This window comes from Phoca vitulina, unplaced genomic scaffold (assembly GCF_004348235.1).
Source record: "Phoca vitulina isolate PV1807 unplaced genomic scaffold, GSC_HSeal_1.0 scaffold2, whole genome shotgun sequence".
NCBI classification, from domain to species: domain Eukaryota; kingdom Metazoa; phylum Chordata; class Mammalia; order Carnivora; family Phocidae; genus Phoca; species Phoca vitulina.
The window spans coordinates 59,358,306-59,371,016 of record NW_022589705.1 but is presented as its reverse complement, the minus strand read 5'-3'; the positions used below and the strand labels follow the sequence as shown (position 1 = coordinate 59,371,016).

The window sequence follows — 12,711 nt, the reverse complement described above, 5'->3', positions numbered from 1 at the left end:
AATTTACATTTTCTTTTTTTTTTTTTAATAAAGATTTTATTTATTTATTTGACAGAGAGACATAGCAAGAGCAGGAACACAAGCAGGGGGAGTGGGAGAGGGAGAAGCAGACTTCCTGCTGAGTAGGGAGCCCGATGCGGGGCTCAATCCCAGGACCCTGGGATCATGACCTGGGCTGAAGGCAGATGCTTAACAACTGAGCCACCCAGGCGCCCCTAATTTGCATTTTCTTAATGACTAATGATGTTGAGTGTTTTTTCAAGTGCTTATTTGCTATTTGTATATCTTCTTCTGAAGAGTCTATTAAAATCTTTTGCCTATTTTGGGACACAATTGGTTGTTCTTTTTTTTTTTAAGATTTTATTTATTTATTTGAGAGAGAGAGTACAAGCAGAGGGGAGGGGCAGAGGGAGAGGGAGAAACAGACTCCTTGCTGATCAGGGAGCCCTATGTGGGGCTCAATCCCAGGATGGATGGCTCAGTTGTTAAGCGTCTGCCTTCGGCTCAGGTCATGACCCCAGGGTCCTGGGATCGAGCCCCGAGTCGGGCTCCCTGCTCAGCAGGAAGCCTGCTTCTCCCTCTCTCACTCCCCCTGCTTGTGTTCCCTCTCTCGCTGTGTCTCTCTCTGTCAAATAAATAAATAAAATCTTAAAAAAGAAAAAATGAAAAAAAAGAAATCAATAAGCTGATTCTAAAATTTCTATGGAAATGCAAAGGAGCTAGAATAGCCAAACAACTCTGAAAAAGAAGAATAAAGTTGAGAGCCAAGGCGACCTAATTTCCAGAACTATTATAAAACTACAATAATCAAAACAGTATAGTATTCATGTAAAGACAGACAAATAGATTACTGAACAGAAAAGAGAGTCCAGATATAATGCCCACATATTTATGAACAGTTGATTTTTGACAAAGGCAATGCTATGGAGAAAATATAACTTTTCTAACAAATGGCACTATAACTGGAAATACATTAAGTAAAAAATGGACTTGGATCCATACTTTGTGCCATACACAAAAATTAATTCAAAATGGGTTATAGATCTAAATGTAAAATTTAAAGTATAAAACATCTATGAGAAAACACAGGAAAAGGTCTTGGTGATCCTGGATTAGATAGAGATTGCTTAGATACAAAACCAGAAGTAAATCCATAAAAGAACAAACAAATAAGTGGGAGTTAATAAAAATAAAAAACTTCTGCTCTTCAAAAGACGCTGCTAAAGGAATGAAAGGAAGTCACAGACTAGGAGAAGACTTTTGCAAAGCATGTATCTGATAAAGAACTTAGATACATAATATATCAAGAACTTTCAAAACTCAATAAAAATGGTTAGGTTTGAGTCTGTCTTGTTATTTGTGTTCTCTTTGTTCCTGCTATTTGTTATTCCCTTCTACATTTTTTTTTTCCAGCCTTCTTTTGGATTTCTTTTTATGACTCCATTTTATTTCTATCTTATTTAAAGAGATTTAAATAATTAAAAAAAAGACCCCGGGGCGCCTGGGTGGCTCGGTTGTTAGGCATCTGCCTTCCACTCAGGTCATGATCTCCCCATCCTGGGATCGAGCCCCACATCGGGCTCCTGGCTCAGAGGGGAATCTGCTTCTCCCTCTCCCTCTCCCTCTGCCTCTCCCTCTGCTTGTGCTCTCTCTGTCTCTCTCTCTCTCAAAATGAATAAATAAAATCTTTTAATAAAAAAAAAGAAAGACCCCCTTATCCATTTACCCATGTAGTTACCACTTCCAGTGCTCTTCATTTCTTTGTGTAGATCCTTTTTTCCATCTGCTACCATTTTCCTTCTCTGTAACAGACTTCCTTTTTAACATTTCTACAGTGTGAGTGTTGCAGTATCGTAATGAAATCTTTCAGCTTTGTATGTCTAAAAATGTCTTTATATTACTTTTGGTTTTGAAATATATTTTGTATTTGATAGCATTCTGGGTTGATAACTTTTAGAGGGAAAAACTGCTCTTACATAAATATGCATCCTTTAGTGCATGCTGAGTCCATTAAAGCTTTTTGTTCTCCAAACTCAGCAAACCTTTTCTTTCTCAAAAAACCAGGCTCTGATAGTAGAAGACCATGCTTTTTTTTTTTTTAATGTTGTTTATGCTAAGGCCTTTAGATAGCTAATGTAAACTAAAGCTGAATTATGACTTCTTTGTACTTGGCTGTCTTTATGGTATAAGGAAGAGTGATGGGTTCAAGGAAGCAGGAGAAGGAAAAGACCTCAGGTAGTATCTCAAGATGTTTTTCCCTGTAGTTTTTCCATCCTGAGGTTTTCCATTGCACTTAGTACTTACTTTATTAGCACTTTATATTACGCTGTCAATTCTTTATATATTTAATACTTAGTGGAGTGCTTGGTACATATTTGGATGGTTTATTTTCAGTAGCAACCAGACTATATGTAGTGGAGTCCCAGGCTAATGCTTTCGTAACTGCCAAACAGTGCTTAAGATATATATTCTGTAAATACATACATGCTGCTTGGAACTAAGAAGTGGCAGTTAAATTTCTTGAGGTTGGGGTTTGTTAAATAACAAAAATTCAACTGAGTAAATTTTAAAGACCTAAATGGCTTTAATAAATGATTCGTGAATTGAGCAACATCCCATTTAGCAAGTAGATGGGAGGCTCTGAAGGGTTGTACAAAATGGAAGGCTTTTATAGGTGGGAGGGGCAAAAAAGTTATTAGCAAAAGAAAAGGATTGCTCCAGGCAAGGCTGCTTTTGCTTAGGTGGAAAAGCAAGGGGTCTTATCATGCAGTTTACCTCATATTTGGGGGATGCAGAGGGCCCAGATGGCAGACTCAGTGGCACTGATCAAAAAATTCCTGACTAGTTAAGACTGCATTTCTTTCTAAGATTTTATTTATTTATTTGACAGAGAGAGACACAGCGAGAGAGGGAACACAAGCAGGGGGAGTGAGAGAGGGAGAAGCAGGCTTCCTGATGAGCAGGGAGCCCGATGTGGGTCTGGATCCCAGGACCCTCGGATCATGACCTGAGCCGAAGGCAGACTATTAACAACTGAGCCACCCAGGTGCCCCTTAAGACTGCATTTCTGAGGGAGGTTGAAACTACAATAAGATGAGGATTTAAGCCTCGGTTTGGGAACTTGGTCTAAATGACACCATTTTGGACCTGTGGTTTTCTTTTTAACAGGTTCATAGGTAGGAAATTGTCACAGGTACTCAGGAATCAGAAGTGGTGGAAGAACAGACATTGTAGGTAGACCTGCATAGCTCTGCCTCCACGATGGTGGAACCAGTCTATCCTGTTAGAACATTCTTAACTCAGGTATCCTTGAATAGCTGGTCTGGTAGAAAGAAAAACAAATGTAAATCAGGAGACCGGGGTTCTATTATCAACTCTAGATTAGCCTGCTTTGTGACCATTCACGAATTACTTAATCTTACACTTTCTCAGTCTGACATTATTAAATTCTTTCCAGCTCTAAAAACCTTTGGTTTTATTATCCAGGGGATAAATGCTATTCTTATGAAAATCCATTCTTGTTGAGAACTCTTTGGGGAAAATCATAGGAAAATTCCCCATACTAGCTAAACTTTTTAGGGAAAGTGAACTCCCAAATCCTAGATTATTTTCTTTTGATACATTAAAAATGGTAAAATTAGTGAAATTACTTTTATGCCATTTTGCCAGAGAACTGTATGTTCAGTGTTTTGTTTTTCAACATTTCCAAAAAATGACAGGTTGGAATTTTAAAGAGTGCAGGGAATTTCTTAAGCCTGAATATTGTCTAAATACAGACTTAGGAGGGAAAAAAAAAAACTGGCTGCAGAAACCCTCATGGTTTTTAAGAGAAGTTATTATTTATGCAAACATTGTCTTGGCTTAATTAAATATTTTAATTAAAAGTTACGATTCAGTGTAAGCCCTTGTCTGGCTTGAGAAAGCTGGTTGGGGCAGCTTTCCTTCTTTCTTTTTTTTTTTTTTTAAGATTTTATTTATTTATTTGACAGAGAGAGACAGGGAGAGAGGGAACACAAGCAGGGGGAGTGGGAGAGGGAGAAGCAGGCTTCCCGCGGAGCAGGGAGCCCGATGCGGGGCTCGATCCCAGGACCCTGGGATCATGACCTGAGCCGAAGGCAGACGCTTAACGACTGAGCCACCCAGGCGCCCCTGGGGCAGCTTTCAATAGCAGTGGAACTTGACTGCTCTGTGTTCGATTTGTTAGGTCTGGCTCAGTGCGCCGAACTCTGCTGGCAGCTGAGAGGGGAAGCCGGAAAACGGCAAGTTCCTGGTGCAAAGGTTGCTCTGCAGCATAATTTAGGCATTGGAGGAGCTGTGGTTGTGACGATCTACAAGATGGGTTTTCCTGAAGCTGCCAGGTGAGTGGCATTCTGGGTTTTGTCTGTTAATGAATCCTGACTTTTCGCAGCTGATGACGTTGTACAAGTATCAAGTCCAAATTTTATTGTCTTAGTAAATATCCAGTTACTTCGCTTTGGTAGCCTGGCTTTAAAACCTTTAAACTGGCAATTAGCTTTTAAACCTAACCAGCCTTAGGAAAATTGTGTTCAAAAAGGAGGCAGCATAGGGGCTCCTGGGTGGCTCAGTGGCTTAAGGGAGGGACTCTTGATCTTGATCTGAGTTCCAGGGTGGTGAGTTCAAGCTCCGCGTTGAGCTCCGTGCTGGTTGTGGAGCCTACTTAAAAAAAGAAAGGGGCAGGGCGCCTGGGTGGCTCAGTTGTTGAGCAACTGTCTTCGGCTCAGGTCATGATCCCAGGGTCCTGGGATCGAGCCCCACATCGGGCTCTCTGCTCAGCAGGAAGCCTGCCTCTCCCTCTCCCACTCCCCCTGCTTGTGTTCCCTCTCTCAGTGTGTCTCTCTCTGTCAAATAAATAAGTAAAATCTTTAAAAAAAAAAAAAGAAAGAAAGAGGCAGCATAGTCAAGAGTGCTGACCTAAAACTACTTGTCTTAGACGTGCCAACCGGAGTGATTTTAATTTAGGCAAGTTCACTTTTTTGGTTTTCTTTCTCAAAATTGCTTTCTCCCTGAATAGCCTCCCAAGCTTCTGAGGTTGTTTGGAGAAAGTTATCAAATATGCTACTTGGCTCTCTGCACGTGTATGTTTCTGAATGCCCTTCGGCCCTCACTGCTGCTAGAATCCCTTTTATTTGTCTCTTGCTCATTTTCTTCCTGTCCTTACCAAATGCCTGTGCTCCTCAAATCTACAAGCGCTTTCTGTTCCAAGCCTTTCAGGATCCCTGAACTTCTTGCTCTTGTGTCAGAAGTACTCATTCATCCTCCCCATAGACAAAAAGTCCCTCTTCCTTTCCAAGGCGTGGCTGTAGTCTTCACATGCTTTTGTTTCCAACCACGTTCTGTAACTTTGTTCCAAGTATACCCTCTCCCTTTTGGATCTTTTCATCTTTGCTTTTCTGTTAACTCCTTTCCTTCTGTTGCAAACATGGTCAGGTCTTACATATGATAAAAATTTATTTTTCTTCTTGCCTTATTTTCTGTTGTGATGAGCCTTTTATACTGGGCCGGCCTTTTTTTTTTTTTTTTTTGGCCCATGCTAAAATATCTATCTTACGGTCTAGTTTTTGTCCTCACCACAGAGGTCAGGTAAGGCTACTAGTGATGTGATTATGAAATGTCCCTGTCCTTGTTTTCTGTTCTTGTTCTCTTTAACCTTGCTGTAGCTGTCAACACTAATTGGCTCCCTTTTTTCTCCTGAAATTCTTGGTAATTATTTATTTATTTTTTCACACTTTTGGTTCCACAAAGGATATGTGACACACTTTTCAGAATCCATTATATTCTTATGTTTTACAAGCTCTAGAGTCTCTTCTGTCTGTCCTTTCACTTTTCTTTCCCTGCCTGGAATATCATTTCTATTGTGAAAATTCTATCATTGAAGGCCCATCTCTGGTATCATCTCCCTTTAAATATCCACACACTTTGTACCTCTTGGACTCATATCCAGTTTTGGCTTAGTATATCTACATTTTTATTCCCCTTATATGAAATCATTGAGGCCTAAGGCTGTAGTGACTTCTCTCCACCCTTGTAAGAATCTCTGACATAAAGAGTGAATGTTCCTTGAATTGAATCAAATAAAAAGTTGTTAAAATGTTGAATTTTCCAGTTTCCTCCTAAAGGTGATCACCAATCTGTACCATCTTCTAGAATTTCATCCAGCTCATATTTGACATTAAAAACCCTCGGTAGAAGCCAAACTATAAAGAGCTACTGGAGTCAGCATATTAGTATAGTATCTAATTTGCTCAGATTAGAAGTTTATGAATTTGGGACAATACATTCTGGGAGATTGATTTGGTTCAAAATACGTACAGTGTTATTTGTGGGAGGGCAGAAGTATGAAAAAAATCCAGATGATATACAGGTTTCCCCTGCTATCCAAAAGTAGAACATTCCTTTGAAATTTTTCTTAAGCCAAAATGGTGTAAGGCGAAGAAGCAACTACCATTAACTTATATGGAAAAATTCTTGAGTGTTTCCCAGACCTCCAGAATAACCTCTTTTATGCTTTTCTGATACCTTAGGATACATCTTGCTAACGGATGCACAAAATAAATTGAGATAAAGCACAGATGCTCACAGGCACAGTTCAAAGCTGTGGCTCCCTGCTGAGTGTAGTTCTTGGGGAGGGAACTTGGGGGAGGTGCCACTCTCCATCTGCACCCTGCCTCTAAAATGGCTTGCTGCAAAACAAACGGTGAACGCTATTATCTCTTTTTACCTTTTTTTTTTAAAGATTTTATTTATTTATTTGAGAGAGAGAATGAGTTAGAGAGAGCATGAGAGGGGGGAGGGTCAGAGGGAGAAGCAGACTCCCTGCTCAGCAGGCAGCCCGATGCAGGACTCGATCCCGGGACTCCAGGATCATGACCTGAGCCAAAGGCAGTCGTTTAACCAACTGAGCCACCCAGGCGCCCCTACCTTTTTTTTTTTTTAAAACCAAAATCCTCTTTGGATTTCTTTTGGCTAGTAGAAACAGGTACTAGTGTAGGTCTTTCGTAGAAGCAAAGTGGTGTAACGTGAACTTTTGAAAAGCAGGGATATCTGGATACCAGGGTCCTGGGATCAAGCCCCGCACCGGGCTCCCTGCTCAGTGGGAAGCCTGCTTTATCCCCTCCCACTCCCCCTGCTTGTGTTCCCTCTCTCCCTGTGTCTCTCTCTGTCAAATAAATAAATAAAATCTTAAAAAAAAAAAAAAAGGAAAAGCAGGGATACCTGTATGAATGACTAATAAGAATTAATGACTAATAAGAAAATACTGAGGGTGTTATTGATAGTCTTAGTGATACGGCATAACTCACTACAAAGGCCAAAGTTGGGAAAATGATTCTGAATCTAATGGTACAAATATAGTTTTAAAGCAAGGTTGTGGTTTTGTTTTGAACAAGGTCATTTTAAGGTACTCTTTCAGGGTTCCCAGACCCCGTTCCAACATGGGGAATGGGAGTTCCCACAACCTGTCCCTAGACACCAAGCAATTCTCAGACACCAGTAGATCTGAATTCATCTCAGTTCTGACACTATCTACCCAGAGAGAGCATCAGATTCCACAGCTTAAGGGTTCAGTCCCACAAGACCGGCCCCCTCCCACCATTTCAGATGCGACACAAACCTCAGACTGTGCTTCTGACCAACTGGCTACAGGTTGGAGGTTCCAATGACCTCCTCCTTAGGTTTGACTAATTTGCTAGAGTGGCTCAAAGAACCCAGAAAAACACTTACTTATGTTTTGCCAGTTTATTAAAGGACATGATAAAGTGTACAAATCAATAATAAGATGAAGAGATACATTGGGTGAGGTCCCAAACAAAGGAGCTTGGGGCCTGGCTTGGTGGTATGAGGAAAGGTTCTGGTTTTCTAAGTGTGGAAGCTCTGTGAAAAGGACCAGAAATCTGTCCTGTTGGATTTTTATGGAGGCTTCAGTACATAATATTATTGACCAAGCCATTGGCTATTGGTTCATCAACCTCCAGCTCCTCTCCCCTCCCTGGTGGTAGTGATGTGTGGTGGTGGGGTCTATAAGTCACCTTCAATAATAACAAGACACTCATTTCACCTTTATGGCTTTGCAACATTTTCAGGAACTGTGGATGGAAGACCAAATCTATCTGAGAAATATATTTTAGTCATCTGAATGACCAAATAATATTTCTTATAAGTCATTATACTGCTGGTAACCATTGCATATAATCTGATTTACTTAGTTTTTTATTTAGCTAACTTTGATGGAGCAACTGCTACACGCTTAGGCCCCCCCAAGTACGGTCCTCTGTGTATGTGGGGAAGGCAGACATAGTTTTTTCAAAACGCTGTTGAAGCCCAAAGGAAGAAATTACTATGAAGAAGGTAAATTTAAACCAGATGACTAGGATTGCCCAGCAGAAAGGTAGAGGGAAGGGTATTCCAGGCACAGAGATTTGAGATAGAGGGTTTGGTGAGTGGTTTGCACTGTGTGGATACAGAGTAGATTATTTTGTGTGTGCCTTGGTAGATGGGCAGAGTCAGCAGTGTGGTGGTGACAGGAGATCCAGTTGTAACTATTGAATTATGGTTTTGAAACCTTCAAATCCTCTACTCAGGAGTTTGGAACTGAGCCCACAGAATGAGTTTTATCAAAAAATCATGTGGTTATATTGCCCTTTAAGCAGATCAGTCTGGGATTACTTTGAATTGAATGGTGGAGGAACCAGAGGCCAGGAATCCTTAGGAGGCAGTTGTTAGCAGTGTGGAGAAGAAATGTTCAGTGCTGCAGTAGGAAGTGAGAAAATGAGGAGGAGAGGTCATATTTAAGAGCTGTGACCAGTTGCATTTAATTTATAGTTAAGCTTTTCTTTCCTTTAATTTAGATCACTTTTGAACAGTATTTTTTTTTTTTTTTTCTGTTACTACTTTTTGATTTTGAGCTGTTTCTTGGATAAATTGAGGCCTGCTGTCTTAGTCTGTTCAAGTTGCTATAACAAAATTTGTCCTCGGCCCCTCAAATTCATGTCTTTCTCATGTCATCACCTCAAAATGTCATTTCTCTCTCCTCTTCACTCTTTCACTACAATCTGACTTCTACCTTCCCTCACTTCTTCAAATTGTTTTTGTCAGAGTCACCTGTACTCTCCATGGTACAAAATCCAGTGGGTATTTGACCTTTGGCAGCAGTGGACATAGTTTATTCCTCTCTCCCAGATTCTTCTCCCTTCTCAGCTTCTGCAACACCATGCTCTTCTGGTTTTTCCTTTTGTATCATTGGCTGCTGCTTCCTCTTTCAATAATGGAGTTCCATAGGAGTTCCATGTTGTCCCCATCTGGGTCCCAGCCACCACCAGCCTGCTTGTGGTATGTCAGAGGAATTACCTAACACCCTCCTCTTCCTCAGACCCCTCAAGTTTCTGTCTGTATCTAACACTTGAGGCTCTGGAGCCTTTACCAGTCATGCTATCACTTTTTACCATGGGCTACAGGCTCTGCTAGGTGCCCTCTCCTCCCCAGGATTCTGTTTAATTATGCAGAGTCATTGGCCCTCTCCACCTTTTTCCTACCTCCCCACCAGAGGTGCATAGAGGTAAAGTTATTTACTCAGAATCATATAGTTAGTGAGTGGAGGAAGCCCTTGGGATTCAAACCCAGGCCTTTGTAGCTATAAAGACTATGTTCCTTCTGCTACATCAGGTCATTTATCTATAGTTGTTCCCTAACTATCAAACAACCAATAGCAAATGGTTGTTAAATTCATCTCTGTGTCACAGGTAAAATATAAATCTTGAGTCCAACCTCTGCTTATGATTCTGTTCTAATCACCATCATCTCTTACCTGGACTACTGCAGTAGCCTCTTCACCAGTCTCCCTGCTTCCCTATTTTGCAGCCTTACAATTTTCCAGCTGGAAATTTATATATTAAAACATATAAATCAGGGGTGCCTGGGTGGCTCAGTCGTTAAGCGTCTGCCTTTGGCTCAGGTCATGATTCCAGGTCCTGGGATCGAGCCCCACATCGGGCTCCCTGCTCGGCGGGAAGCCTGCTTCTCCCTCTCCCACTCCCCCTGTTTGTATTCCCTCTCTCGCTGTGTCTCTCTCTGTCAAATAAATAAATAAAATCTTTAAAAAAAAAAAGAACATATAAATTGGATCTTGCTACTCTGTAGCTTATACCATACAGTTCTTCTCATTATACTTAAAACCCAAACTCCTAACCATAATCTCTAAAGCTCCTTATTATCTTGCTCTACATGTTTCTGTGACCTTGGATCCTTTACTTCTCTGCTCTGCGCCAGTCATAGTGGCCTTCTTATAGTTCCTTTAACTGCCAAGTTAGTTTTTTCCTCAAGTGTTTTTATACTGGAAGTTTAGAACTGGCTTCCCCACCTAAATCTTTACATGGCTAGCTCATTTGCATAATTTAAGACCTAATTTAAATATCACCTCCTCAGAGAGGCCTCTCTGACCAGGCTATCTAAAATAGAACACCCGGGGCGCCTGGGTGACTCAGTCATTAAGCATCTGCCTTCAGCTCAGGTCATGGTCCCAAGGTCCTGGGTTCGAGCTCCGCATCGGGCTCCCTGCTCAGCAGAAGCCTGCTTCTCCCTCCCCCACTCCCCCTGCTTGTGTTCCCTCTCTCGCTGTGTCTCTCTCTGTCAAATAAATAAATAAAATCTTTAAAAAAAAATGAAATAGAACACCCTAGGGGAATGGAGGGAAAAATAAAATAAGACAAAATCAGGGGGAGACAAACCAAAAGAGACTCTTAACTCTAGGAAACAAACTGAGGGTTGCTAGAGGAGAGATCGGTGGGGGGATGGGGTAACTGGGTGATGGGCATTAAGGAGGGCACGTGATGTAATGAGCACTGGGTGTTATATGCAACTGATGAATCACTGAACTCTACCTCTAAAATTAATAATACACTAGATGTTAATTTAAATAAAATAATAAAATAGAATACCCAACACACACGTATACTTTCTCTGTATCCTTTCAACCTGCCTTATTTTCTTCATTTTTTTAAAAGATTTTATTTATTTGTTTATTTGAGAGAGAGAAAGAGAATGAGCAGGGCGGGGGTGGGTGTGAGGAGCAGAGGGAGGGGGACAAGCAGATGATGCTCTGAATGTGGAGCCTGATGTGGGGGCTGGATCTCACAACCCATGAGATCATCACCTGAACTGAAACTAAGAGTCGGATGCTCAACTGCCTGAGCCACCCAGGTGCCCCTGTATCCTTTATTTTTTTGCTTGTTCATTGTCTCTCTCCCCAACTAGCATATAAGCTTCGTGAGGATAAGTTTCTTTGGTTTACTGTATTTTTAAGGACAATGCCTAGCACCTAGTGAGCATTTAATACTTGTTGAAGAAAATGGGAAGAAAAGCTTGTTTTATGGACTTAATTGTGATTTTCTTTGGGTAAGAGCCATAACATCTCTGTTCTTAAGAGTTTTTTTGAAAACTACTACTGTTAAATGTTGAAAAACCTAGTATCTGTATGATTCCATGGATTGAAATTGATTGTTTTCCCCAGTTCTTTTAGAACTCATCAAATTGAGGCTCTTCCAACCAGCGCTGCAGTTAATGGATTTAAGGCAGATGTTGTCTTTAAGGAGATTGAGAAGAAGCTTGAAGAGGTAAGTGAGATTTATATAAAATACTGCCAAGAGGACCTTGAGGCTAGAGGAAGCAGATATAGATTTCTGGTGTTGCCATGAAATGATACAAGTTAAAAATTTATATAATATTGTCAAGTATTGAATGTATTTTAGATTTCTGAGTGTCTATTATAGTTTCTTTGTAATTCTGATAAGACTGCATTTCATAGATGTACAAATCTCCACACTTGAGTTCTATAAAGAACTGTGGTAAAATGCTGTGACAATCTGAACTGTAGAGGAAAGGCTAATCCTTGTCACTCTCCTCAGTCCTCTCTTTGTCAGGAGATAATTTTGGACAAAGTTCATATGTAAAGGGATTCTCCCTTATTTTGGTATAAATTTCCTTCTGAATTAAAAAGACCTTACTTAGAACCATTAAAAAAGAATAATATTTAAAGTGAATCTTTAGGGGCGCCTGGGTGGCTCAGTTCGTTAAGCAACTGCCTTCGGCTCAGGTCATGATCCCGGAATCCTGGGATCAAGTCCCACATCGGGCTCCTGGCTCAGCAGGGAGCCTGCTTCTCCCTCTGACCCTCTCCCCTCTCATGCTGTTTCTCACTCTCTTTCTCTCTCTGTCAAATAAAAAAAATTCTTTTAAATCTTAAAAAAAAATTAAAAAAATAAAGTGAGTCTTTAAAGGTACCTAATAGGGGCACCTGGGTGACTCTGTCGGTTAAGCATCTGCCTTCGGCTCAGGTCATGATCCCAGGGTCCTGGGATCGAGTCCCACATCGGGCTCCCTGCTCAGCAGGGAGTTTGCTTCTCCCTCTCCCTTTGCCTACCGCTCCCCCTGCTTGTGCTCGTTCTCTTTCTCTCTCTCTGACAAATAAATAAAATCTTAAAAAAAACATTCACACTGAACATATGAAAAAGAAAAATTAAAAAACTCCTGAAATTCCATTACTTAGCGTTCACTAAAATGTTAACAGTGGTAGACATTGTTTCAGACCTCTCTCTGTGTATGTGAGTATGCAGTTCTACGTAACTAGGATCATACGGTACATGTTTGGTTTTTAAATTGTATTCTGTATACAAATTTATTTTTATGTACAGTAATCAGTTC

At 40.7% G+C, this 12,711-nt stretch overlaps 1 protein-coding gene across 1 annotated transcript in view; it reads left to right on the top strand.

Annotated features, from left to right (window-relative positions):
* The window catches only part of SCP2 (sterol carrier protein 2), a 113,483-nt gene that overhangs the window by 78,124 nt on the left and 22,648 nt on the right, over nucleotides 1–12,711 (top strand). The window contains exons 12-13 of the mRNA XM_032428746.1: nucleotides 4,205–4,358; nucleotides 11,522–11,624. Of these exons, the coding sequence (XP_032284637.1) occupies nucleotides 4,205–4,358; nucleotides 11,522–11,624 (257 nt within the window). The remainder of the gene's footprint in view (nucleotides 1–4,204; nucleotides 4,359–11,521; nucleotides 11,625–12,711) is intronic.